The sequence below is a fragment of the Trichomycterus rosablanca genome, chromosome 19 (genome assembly GCF_030014385.1).
Source record: "Trichomycterus rosablanca isolate fTriRos1 chromosome 19, fTriRos1.hap1, whole genome shotgun sequence".
Classification (NCBI taxonomy): Eukaryota; Metazoa; Chordata; class Actinopteri; order Siluriformes; family Trichomycteridae; genus Trichomycterus; species Trichomycterus rosablanca.
Window position 1 is genome coordinate 21,682,804 of NC_086006.1, and position 13,019 is coordinate 21,695,822.

Here is a 13,019-nt window from a genome sequence, read left to right on the forward strand (position 1 = left end):
CGGAGCGAAATCAAGCAGAACGTACTTATGGAAAGCCAAAAGTAATAGTCGATAGTAATATTAATAATATTAATAATAATAAAATAGTAATATAATAATAATAATAATAAAATAGTAATATAATAATAACAATAAAATAGTAATAATAATAATAATAATAAAATAATAATAATAATAAAATAGTAATAATAATATTATAATAATAATATAGTAATAATAATAATAATAATAAAACAGTAATAATAATATAATAATAATAATAATAAAATAGTAATATAATAATAATAATGATAACAATAAAATAGTAATATAATAATAATAACAATAAAATCGTAATAATAAGAATAATAAGAATAAGAATAATATGAATAAAAATAAATTGTTTGCAAGCTTATCCTGGTCAGGGATTGTTCTGACACAGACATGAATGTAATTACATTTTACATTTTTGACATTTAGCAGACATTTTTTATCCACAGCGACTTACAGTACTGTGACGTGCAATTGAGCGTTAAGGTCCTAGCTCAATGGCCCAACAGTGACAACCTGGCAGTGGTGAGGCTCAAACCAGTGACCTTTTGATTACTCGTCCAGTACCTGTACTAAAAATACAATTGTTTCAACAGTACCTAGCCTAGTCAACTAGTTCACAGCTAAGACAGATAGATAGATAGATTGAACTTTATTGTCATTGCTCAGTACAGGTACAAGGCTCGATGTTAAGTAAACGATGTATAAGGTGTGTAGGTAAACAGACAACTTTTATGAGCTTTCACAGTTGCGAGTGCTTGAGGCCAGATTTGAACCAGCAACCCACTGAACCAAGGAGCAGGGCTTTACCACTGCTCTACAGAGGGAGTACTGTACTGACTAAAACACAAATAACTCATAAACCATAAATATTATTATAATTATTATGCAAGATATACAATAAAGACTTGTGCACTGTGTGCAGTACACCAACTATACAAAATACATTACAGCTGTGAGTTAATATCCAAGCTCAACAATGCTGGTACTTGTTAGCTTAGTCGCTAGTGTTAGCTGCTAAGCTAATTGCAGTGATTTCTGTTTCTAAAAGCACTCTGTATTTATAATTTTCTATTATATTAATATTGTAATACATGTTTGTAAATAGCTGCTCTCAGTAGGGTTGTAGATAAATTTTGATGTTTTACTATCTCATCACTTCTGAGGTAAAACGTTACTATCATGGCGTATCACCACCAAGCGGTTAACTCATACCACGTAATTGTGTTTGCTGTGTGAATAAATATGTACATTTTAAATAGAACAAAACATGAATCCTTGTTCATATCAATTTTAAAATAGATGCTTATCTGTTTAAGTTAAGCACGAAATCAAAAGAAAAGCACACTTATTCATCAAAACAAACACACGTATGAGAGCCTCACTGCGCATACTCCGATTTACTGACCTTTGCGTATGATGCGCAAAGTGCGTAAGTTGCGTCCGTACTTTACGGAGGTATAATTTACACTATTATTTCCATAAAATTGTCGCTATTTCTGTATGTGCAAAGCAAAGCATTCAAAAACTTACAATCTTCTGTCAGAAATATCTGACCTGAACGTGACTTCATCAGTTAAAAATATATCAGTTAAAAATATATAAATATATCAGTTACAAATATATATAAATATATCACTTAAAAATATAAAAATATATCACTTAAAAATATATATAAATATATCACTTTAAAATATGAATATAGCAGTTAAAATATATATAAATATAACAGTTAAAAATATATAAATATATCAGTTAAAAATATATAAATGTATCATATAAAATTATATAAATATATTAGTTAAAAATGTATAAATGTATCAGTTAAAAATATATAAATGCATCAGTTAAAAAATATGTAAATATATAATTAAAATTATATATAAATATATCAATTAAAATGGAATAATTAAATAAACCAATTTCTTCCTGCAAACTATATTTGGGATACAGATTCAAGCTTTAAAAAAAAAAGTTGCTAATAACCTGACATTATGATTTTACTTTAAATTTAAAGTCAACGAAAATTTAATCTTAGCTCTTTAATTTTTCTTGTAATTAAAAGGAATTCTCTAGTTTCCACACAACAATTCCACGTCATAATGATAGTACACCATCTGTAGAAGTCACTTAGTTAATATCAAGCAATTCTGATGTGTCATTTTTAAATAAAAGCCTTTATATTGTCACATTTCTATTATTTTAACTCTAGACTGTAATTAAAAAGAATTCTCTAGTTTCCACACAATAATTCCACTTCATAATGATAGTACACCATCTGTAGATGTCACTCAGATAATATCAAGCAATTCTGATGTGTAATTTTTAAATTAAGGCTATTATTTTTGTCACATTTCTATTATTTTAACTCTAGACTGTTTTTAAAAAGAATTCTCTAATTTCCACAAAACAATTCCACTTCAAAATGATAGTACACCATCTGTAGCTGTCACTCAGTTAATATCAAGCAATTCTGATGTGTTATTTCTAAATTAAGGCCTTTAAATTTTGCTCATTTCTATTATTTTAAATCTAGACTGTTATTAAAAAGAATTTTCTAGTTTCCACACAATAATTCCACTTCATAATGATAGTACACCATCTGTAGATGTCACTCAGTTAATATCAAGCAATTCTGTTGTGTCATTTCTAAATAAAGGTTTTTTTATTGTCACATTTCTATTATTTTAACTATAGACTGTTATTAAAAAGAATTCTCTAGTTTCCACACAATAATTCCACTTCATAATGATAGTACACCATCTGTAGATGTCACTCAGTTAATATCAAGCAATTCTGATGTGTCATTTCTAAATAAAGGTCTTTATATTGTCACATTTCTATTATTTCAAATCTAGACTGTTATTAAAAAGAATTTTCTGGTTTCCACACAATAATTCCACTTCATATTGATAGTACACCATCTGTAGATGTCACTCAGTTAATATCAAGCAATTCTGATGTGTCATTTCTAAATAAAGGCTTTTATATTGTCAAATTTGCAATATTTTAACTATACACTGTTTTTTAAAAGAATTTTCTAGTTTCCACACAATAATTCCACTTCATAATAATAGTACACCATCTATAGATGTCACTCAGTTAATATCAAGCAATTCTGATGTGTCATTTCTAAATAAAGGTTTTTTAAATTGTCACATTTCTATTATTTTAACTCTAGACTGTTATTAAAAAAAATTCTCTAGTTTCCACACAATAATTCCACTTCATAATAATAGAATACAATCTGTAGATGTCACTCAGTTAATATCAAGCAATTCTGATGTGTCCTTTCTAAAAAAAAAGGTCTTTATATTGTCACATTTCTATTATTTCAAATCTAGACTGTTATTAAAAAGAATTTTCTAGTTTCCACAGAATAATTCAACTTTATAATGATAGTAAACCATCTGTAGATGTCACTCAGTTAATATCAAGCAATTCTGATGTGTCATTTCTAAATAAAGGTTTTTTAAATTGTCACATTTCTATTATTTTAACTCTAAACTGTTATTAAAAAGAATTCTCTAGTTTCCACACAATAATTCCACTTCATAATAATAGTATACAATCTGTAGATGTCACTCAGTTAATATCAAGCAATTCTGATGTGTCCTTTCTAAAAAAAGGTCTTTATATTGTCACATTTCTATTATTTCAAATCTAGACTGGTATTAAAAAGAATTTTCTAGTTTCCACAGAATAATTCAACTTTATAATGATAGTACACCATCTGTAGATGTCACTCAGTTAATATCAAGCAATTCTGATGTGTCATTTTTAAATTAGGGTTTTTATTTTGTCACATTTCTATTATTTCAAATCTAGACTGTTATTAAAAGGAATTCTCTAGTTTCCACACAACAATTCCACACAACAATTCCACTTCATAATGATAGTACACCATCTGCAGATGTCACTCAGTTAATTTCAAGCAATTCCGATGTGTTATTTCTGTATTAAAATCTTGATATTGCCACATTTCTATTATTTTAACTCTAGACTGTTATTAAAAATAATTTTCTAGTTTCCGCACAATAATTCCACTTCATAATGATAGTACACCATCTGTAGATGTCACTCAGTTGATGTCAAGCAATTCTGATGTGTCATTTCTAAATAAAAGCTTTTATAGTGTCAAATTTGCATTATTTTAACTCTAGACTGTTATTAAAAAGAATTCTCTAGTTTCCACACAATAATTCTACTTCATAATGATAGTACACCATCTGTAGATGTCACTCAGTTAATATCAAGCAATTCTGATGTGTCATTTCTAAATAAAGGTTTTTTAAATTGTCACATTTCTATTATTTTAACTCTAGACTGTTATTAAAAAGAATTCTCTAGTTTCCACACAATAATTCCACTTCATAATAATAGTATACAATCTGTAGATGTCACTCAGTAAATATCAAGCAATTCTGATGTGTCCTTTCTAAAAAAAGGTCTTTATATTGTCACATTTCTATTATTTCAAATCTAGACTGTTATTAAAAAGAATTTTCTAGTTTCCACAGAATAATTCTACTTCATAATGATAGTACACCATCTGTAGATGTCACTCAGTTAATATCAAGCAATTCTGATGTGTCATTTTTAAATTAGGGTTTTTATTTTGTCACATTTCTATTATTTCAAATCTAGACTGTTATTAAAAGGAATTCTCTAGTTTCCACACAACAATTCCACACAACAATTCATATTGATAGTACACCATCTGCAGATGTCACTCAGTTAATTTCAAGCAATTCTGATGTGTTATTTCTGAATCAAAATCTTTATATTGCCACATTTCTATTATTGTACCTCTAGACTGTTATTAAAAAGAATTGTCTAGTTTCCGCACAATAATTCTACTTCATAATGATAGTACACTATCTGTAGATGTCACTCAGTTAATTTTAAGCAATTCTGATGTGTCATTTCTAAATAAAGGCTTTTATATTGTCACATTTGCATTATTTTAACTATACACTGTTATTAAAAAGAATTATCTAGTTTCCACACAATAATTCCACTTCATAATGATAGTACACCATCTGTAGATGTCACTCAGTTAATATCATGCAATTCTGATGTGTAATTTTTAAATTAGGGCTTTTATTTTGTCACATTTCTATTATTTCAAATCTAGACTGTTATTAAAAGGAATTCTCTAGTTTCCACACAACAATTCCACTTCATAATGATAGTACACCATCTGCAGATGTCACTAAGTTAATTTCAAGCAATTCTGATGTGTTATTTCTGAATTAAAATCTTTATATTGCCACATTTCTATTATTTTAACTGTAGACTGTTATTAAAAAGAATTCTCTAGTTTCCACACAATAATTCCACTTCATAATGATAGTACACCATCTGTAGATATCACTCAGTTAATATCAAGCAATTCTGATATGTCATTTTTAAATTAGGGCTTTTATTTTGTCACATTTCTATTATTTTAACTCTAGACTGTTATTAAAAAGAATTCTCTAGTTTCCACAGAATAATTCAACTTCATAATGATAGTACACCATTTGTAGATGTCACTCAGTTAATATCAAGCAATTCTGATGTGTCATTTTAAAATTAAGGCTTTTATTTTGTCACAGTTCTATTATTTCAAATCTAGACTGTTATTAAAAAGAATTCTCTAATTTCCACACAATAATTCCACTTCATAATGATAGTACACCATCTGTAGATGCCACTCAGTTAATATCAAGCAATTCTGATGTGTCATTTTTAAATTAAAACTTTTATTTTGTCACATTTCTATTATTTTAACTCTAGACTGTTATTAAAAAACATTCTCTAGTTTCCACACAACAATTCCACTTCATAATGATAGTACACCATCTGTAGATGTCACTTATCTAATATCAAGCAATTCTGATGTGTCATTTTTAAATAAAGGCCTTTATTTTGTCACATTTCTATTATTTTAACTCTAGACTGTTATTAAAATGAATTCTCTAGTTTCCACACAATAATTCCACTTCATAATGATAGTACACCATCTGTAGATTTCACTTAGCTAATATCAAGCAATTCTGATGTGTCATTTCTAAATAAAAGGCTTTTATATTGTCAAATTTGCATTATTTTCACTATAGACTGTTATTAAAAAGAATTCTCTAGTTTCCACACAATAATTCCACTTCATAATGATAGTACACCATCTGTAGATGTCACTTAGCTAATATCAAACCATTCTGATGAGTCATTTTTATATAAAGGCCTTTATTTAAAAATGACTCATCAGAATTGCTTGATATTGACATCTACACGAACGATGCCACAGCGAATGCGTGCTGTAATCAAAGCTAAAACCAAATAATAGAGTGTGTGACCTTTTTTTGGCCAGGCAGTGTATATGTTATTTTCTATATATAATATTCATATACAGTAGTTGTCATTTTAGTTCACTTTTATAATATTCTGATTATTATTTTTTAATATTCTGATTATTATTATTATACTGCTTGTTGCAATTATCTTAATAAAATACTTTCTGCTGCACAATCTGTAGTTAATCTGTAGTATAAATGTACTATTTTATTTATGCGTATGTGAAAGGAGAAGAAAACGGGAAATAAATGGTATCGCAGTGTTTTGGGGGCAATTCCGGCCCAGTTATGGGAGAGTCGGCGGAGATCTGGCATCCGGATTTGGGCCAGTGTATTTGGCCCGATTCTGGGCAGTCATTCAAAAAGAGTCAGAGCTGACACGGGCTGCCGGCACTAAACCAGATGCGGCAGGCTCGGCTGGCAGGAGCTACGCCGGAAGTGGGCCACAATTACAAGGCTAGCTGAGGAACAAAAAAATACTGATTAGATCCAAGAGAAAGTTTCAGCAGGGAGATAAATATACACTTCTGCTAGCTTTAAAAAGGGCATCAAAGACAAAACAAAACCATGGACTACAATTAAATGTGGTTTGCATTATTTATTTTTGTAACTATAATTAGGTCTACAACGAAATCTTTTAGCATGCAAATGAACCATCATTTTGACTAAAGAACCACAGTTTTTTAAGCGTGTGCACAAAACAGTAATCAATAGAATTAACAAATAGAAAATTCTTGTTTTTATCACATTTACAAAATGTCCCAACTTTTCCTGAAACTGAGTTTGTGTATTTGGGGTTGGTAAATAAAGGTCAAGTTCTACTGATTCATCTCTACAACCTATAGGCACCTCTACAACCCACACTTCAAAAGTTGTTAGCTCAGCACACAGATTGCTATGCTAGCTTGGCCTTTCATTGATTTCAGTGCATTTTTGTTTGTTTGATCTCGCCACAGAATCTTTTCTTTCAAGATGACAGATCTATTAAGTATGTGGCAGAATTGACATGGTTGTATGTGTGTTGCTAAATATACATTTTATGCTACACAAGAGCTTTTTGTAGTCTGGAATTTTGGAGATTGTTGTATATGTCATGCTAACACATGAAACTGGCTATGCTTTACTACAGAAACAGTATTTATAGGCGTGACTATATGTATAAAATAAATGTTTTGGCGAGATAGTATTAAGCTATATATATTTGGGTTAATTTCAAAATGCTCTAGAGGAATACTCATGGGAATAAGACGAAGGAGGTTGCCAGTGTAGATTCCATTTTTGCTTGTGCTTTTTTAGTGATGAACACCCACAACCATTTATTTATTTAAACTAAACACTTAATCCATTGTAAGGCAACTTCATTATTAAACAAATAAAACAGGGTAGCTGGGAATTTTCTCAGCTCCAAAAAAATCACAGAAAGATACTTAATAAAATACTTAATATAAATAAAATATAACTTTACATTTAAGAGTGTTTGCTCTTTAACAAGGATACACAGTGTCGTTGATGCAATGACTGATCCCAAACTACACATAAAGGAAAAACCTTTACCTGCTAAACGTAAGTAGAAGTCAAGAAAAGCGAGCTAGTTAAACATCAGGTCCACAATGTACAATTAACAAGTTTTGTGCACATTTGAAGGTGCAAAGCACTCGCATCACCTGTATTTTCTCTCTTTACATAAACATTTACAATGGGCAGTAACAAGTATTCAACTCTGAATATGTTTTATGTGCATATATCCATAATTTTTTAATTGATGTAACACTTCAACAGCCTGGGGTCTGCATTGTCATACACGGCACCTCATAACACACACCACATTTTAATAGAAGAATAGCACCTGTATTCATTCAGTCATGATAAATTGTTTTTTTTTACTTTGCATAGTAAAGTATTAACTTGCATTATTAGATGCAGCAATGAACTGTGTTTACTGAAAAGGGTTTTCTCCAGTACAAGTGGATCAAATTTGCTAGGCTATATGGCTTTAATTTTTATGCATCATCAGATTCCCTTAAATCATATTAATTACTTTTGTTTGAAGGAACATGTCCATTTGTGGTTTGGGCCAATGGAACGGGAAGGCTGACACTCAAACCGAGAGGTTATGCTGAAGAAGCTAAAAATCCCATCAGCATGTTTTGTGAACCTAGGAACCATCCCTGTAGAGGCTCATGGTTTCTGCTCTCTGACGTCAGATGGCTTTAGCCACTATTTGCAGAGGCGGGTGTTTAAGTGAAGAACTTTGCTTTCTTCCAGGCTCGCCTGCACCAAAGTGCTGGATTCTTAGCTGAAGGAATGCAAAGTAAGGAGCATTCACTCTTTCAATAGGGGGATTGATTGCAAGGTAAACCAAATTGTGGTATGCACAATATCTACATTTATGCAATGCTCTTTTTAATTAAAAATACCTGTCACTATATAATTATAAGAATGGTGGGAAACTGCTGTGCATTTCCATGTACTTGTGTTATTTTAGATTTGGTGTTATTGCACACAGAGTGCTTTTTGTATGTGCATAAAGTTGAAATTTTAATATGCATGTGTAAATCAGAAGCAAACCAGGTGTCTCATTTGAATGTCTACTTGGACCAGTGATTCTGCACTAATTATGTTGACTGGTCACTAAATGTAAAAGTGTTGTTAAACAGGAGTGTGACTTAGACAAAATAATATGTCTTTTATTAAGGTTTTAAATTGGTTTTAAATAGAAAATGTGTTTTTTTTAATAGTCAAGTAATAGTTCAGACTCAAGTAAAAGTTTCAGCTCCTGGAGTATACATATTTAACCCTTTACTCTAGTTTCCAGACTTTGAAGCACCTGCTGAAGACCTTCACAGACTTGCCATGCATTTGGGCTGCACTCACCTTTTCCAGGATGCCATCTTCATCTTGTGGGCAATGCCTTGCTACAGTGTGACCATGGTACTGACCAACAATGTCACTTACCTCGGAATGACCAACTCTGGGGCAGATTTAAGCTGGAGGAACAGAAGCAGCAGTGAAATGCCTCACAGCCGAAGAAAGCGCTTTATTTCTTTAAGTGACATGACTGCAGTTTTGGATTACCACAACCGTGTGCGCTCCCAGGTTTTCCCACCTGCTGCAAACATGGAGTACATGGTAATGTGATTTCTACTTGGTTAAATATATTTATATGATTACAAGGTGTTCTATCAGTGATGTGTATAGAATAAAAGTATCCACCGACTGTGATTGGGCCACTTATATTTTACAATTAATTTGGTATAATGTGAAAACCATTTGGCTCATACTTCTTGACACCAACTCTCATAGATTCTCAATTTTTAATCACTCTAGTATTAATAATCTTGCTAAAAGATACATTTTCCAGTGGGATGCAGATTTTTATCCAATATCTCTGTGTGTACCTTTTATTTTTCCTATCATACCCAAAGTACCAGTCCCTGCTGACAAAAGCATCCTCTGCATGATGGTTGCCTTCGCTTTTACCTGCATACAGTTACAACCTGGAATAAGCAGTTGCTTCCAGCTAGTGGAAACTTTGGAAACTACAGGCTCCATATTTTGCCATACAAGTCTAGGACAAGTTTTTTGCACATCAAATTATGTTATAGAATTTGTTATGTTGGCCATGTTACACTATTTCTAGGTCCCAGATGATACATTTGACACTTCTGTCACACCGTAATCTCAATAGGTCATCTGTATTTCAATATAAATGTTCACAACATATCTCAGAATGCATTCTGATTCATATCAAAATTGTATTTCTCCTTTTGTGAAAAGGTTTGGGATGAAAGGCTGGCTAAATCAGCAGAGTCTTGGGCCTCACAGTGCATATGGGACCACGGCCCTCCCCATGTCATGAAGTACATGGGCCAGAATCTATCCATCAGCACTGGCAGGTATTAAAGACTTTAATAGATCAAAAACATTTATCAACATAGCATTCCTTATTTATACTTCTTATTGTTGTTGCAACAGTGCCATATAGCATCAAACAAGAATGCATAGTGTAGTGCTGCTCTCAGGGCAGGAGAAGTGTACTGTATGGTGTAGTGCTGCTCTCAGGGCAGGAGAAGTGTACTGTATAGTGTAGTGCTGCTCTCAGGGCAGGAGAAGTGTACTGTATAGTGTAGTGCTGCTCTCAGGGCAGGAGAAGTGTACTGTATAGTGTAGTGCTGCTCTCAGGGCAGGAGAAGTGTACTGTATAGTGTAGTGCTGCTCTCAGGGCAGGAGAAGTGTACTGTATTGTGTAGTGCTGCTCTCAGGGCAGGAGAAGTGTACTGTATGGTATAGTGCTGCTCTCAGGGAAAAAGAAGTGTACTGTATTGTGTAATGCTGCTCTTAGGGCAGGAGAAGTGTATGGTATAGTGCTGCTCTCAGGGCAGGAGAAGTGTACTGTATAGTGTAGTGCTGCTCTCAGGGCAGGAGAAGTGTATGGTATAGTGCTGCTCTCAGGGCAGGAGAAGTGTACTGTATGGTATAGTGCTGCTCTCAGGGCAGGAGAAGTGTACTGTATTGTGTAGTGCTGCTCTTAGGGCAGGAGAAGTGTATGGTATAGTGCTGCTCTCAGGGCAGGAGAAGTGTACTGTATAGTGTAGTGCTGCTCTCAGGGCAGGAGAAGTGTACTGTATAGTGTAGTGCTGCTCTTAGGGCAGGGGAAGTGTACTGTATTGTGTAATGCTGCTCTTAGGGCAGGAGAAGTGTATGGTATAGTGCTGCTCTCAGGGCAGGAGAAGTGTACTGTATAGTGTAGTGCTGCTCTCAGGGCAGGAGAAGTGTACTGTATAGTGTAGTGCTGCTCTCAGGGCAGGAGAAGTGTATGGTATAGTGCTGCTCTCAGGGCAGAAGTGTACTGTATGGTATAGTGCTGCTCTCAGGGCAGGAGAAGTGTACTGTATTGTGTAGTGCTGCTCTTAGGGCAGGAGAAGTGTATGGTATAGTGCTGCTCTCAGGGCAGGAGAAGTGTACTGTATAGTGTAGTGCTGCTCTCAGGGCAGGAGAAGTGTACTGTATAGTGTAGTGCTGCTCTTAGGGCAGGAGAAGTATACTGTATAGTGTAGTGCTGCTCTCAGGGCAGCGGAAGTGTAAATGTTACACCTTGATGTAGTGAATTTCTCCTTTTTGTAGGTACAGAACTGTGATTGAGCTGATAAAATCATGGCATGAGGAGAAGAACTCTTTCTCATACCCTAACAGATGCTCCGGCTCTGTTTGTACCCATTACACACAGGTGCGGTTCCTATTCATCATGAGCACAGTAATAAGTTCAGATGAGTATAAAACATTTTGAAGTCTGAAATTTGATTGGTGATAAAAACACAACATTTTATGGCAAATCATATATTTTTAATAAAATATATTTTGATTCTGATAATTTAAAAAACATTGTAAATACCTTTTAAGGGCTATAAAGTCATATTATTATTACATATTAATTAATTTTGTGAAGTCTGCAAAGACTCAAAAATTTATTTAGATTGCATTTTTAAAACACATTTTCTTTGTATCTGTTTATGTGGTTAAAGACCATTTTAAACCCATGTAAAGAGTGTTAAGTATAAACTGTACTGCTACATATTAAACTATTACTGCTGTTGTCTTTTATTGCAGATGGTGTGGGCCAGCACCAATAGGATTGGGTGTGCCATCAACAGGTGTTCAAATATGTACGTGTTTGGGACTACATGGGAGCAGGCCACCTTGCTCGTCTGTAACTATTCTATTAAGTAAGAATATATGCAACCATTCAACATAAACTAAATGTTACTAAAAGTGTCAGTTATAACTATTGCCAGTATTAGTTGCTACTTTGTACATTGGCAAAAGTGTGTGGTGACCTAATATCCAGAGATAAAACTAGAAGTTTTTGTAATAATTTGTGAGTAGTGTAAAAAAATATTGTAATGCAGCCACAAGAGCATTAGTGAGATCAAGCGCTACTGTTGGGCAGTACAGCCTGCTTACATTGCCTCAATTCATCATCATTTAATGAGGCTGCTGGTCAACACAAAGCCCCTAACATACTGTTTTTTTAGAGATAGTTGGAAGAGAGTACTGTCCCCAAAAAAAAACAGATGATAACTACATGCTAGGAGCTGTTGTTGCTTGTAGATTTTCACTAGACAATACAAGCATTTGGAGTTGAACAGCACACCTCCAACAAAGCATAAATATAATAAACTGACTTGATATTTTATAAGAGATATAAAAGTTATAAAACTGTAGTAACTGTTGCTTTTCTTGCAGGGGTAACTGGATTGGAGAAGCTCCATATAAGACAGGAAAGCCATGCTCTGCTTGTCCTTCTACTTATGGTGGATCATGTCACAAGAATCAGTGTTCCACTTCAAAACCCAGGAAGAAATTCAAGATTTTTTAAATAATGCAACGTGTAAAGTGTTCATTAAGGATAATCCACATATTGTGACTAAAGAAAATACTTAGAAGCTCATTTGTATTAATGAACCCCTGGCCGAACATGCTTTGCTGCTTTTAAAGTGAATGTTAGACACAATTACTGCAGTTATTGTTTTTTTGCAAACATTACTATAAATATTTAAGTAAAATAAATGCTTTTACAATCTTTTTCTGGGTTGTAGGCATTTTTTTAAATAATGTGCATGAGAAATATCTTTTTTTAACTTAAAATGTGTT

The 13,019-nt window shown here is 32.9% G+C and overlaps 1 protein-coding gene across 1 annotated transcript; it reads left to right on the forward strand.

The window, feature by feature from the left end:
• Window positions 1–9,221: 9,221 nt before the first annotated feature.
• Window positions 9,222–12,744, forward strand: r3hdml (R3H domain containing-like). The gene is made up of 5 exons (XM_063015295.1): window positions 9,222–9,497; window positions 10,146–10,264; window positions 11,493–11,595; window positions 11,976–12,091; window positions 12,612–12,744. The coding sequence occupies exons 1-5, from the start codon at window positions 9,222–9,224 to the stop codon at window positions 12,742–12,744; spliced, it is 747 nt and encodes a 248-aa protein (XP_062871365.1).
• Window positions 12,745–13,019: the final 275 nt, after the last annotated feature.

Bases quoted from the DNA above. Each gene is read 5' to 3' on its own strand.
- r3hdml (XM_063015295.1), top strand. From the start codon at position 9,222: ATGCATTTGGGCTGCACTCACCTTTTCCAGGATGCCATCTTCATCTTG. The intron at 9,498-10,145 runs GTAATGTGATTT...TTTTGTGAAAAG, and splicing joins CTGCAAACATGGAGTACATG to GTTTGGGATGAAAGGCTGGC. The intron at 12,092-12,611 runs GTAAGAATATAT...CTTTTCTTGCAG, and splicing joins GTCTGTAACTATTCTATTAA to GGGTAACTGGATTGGAGAAG.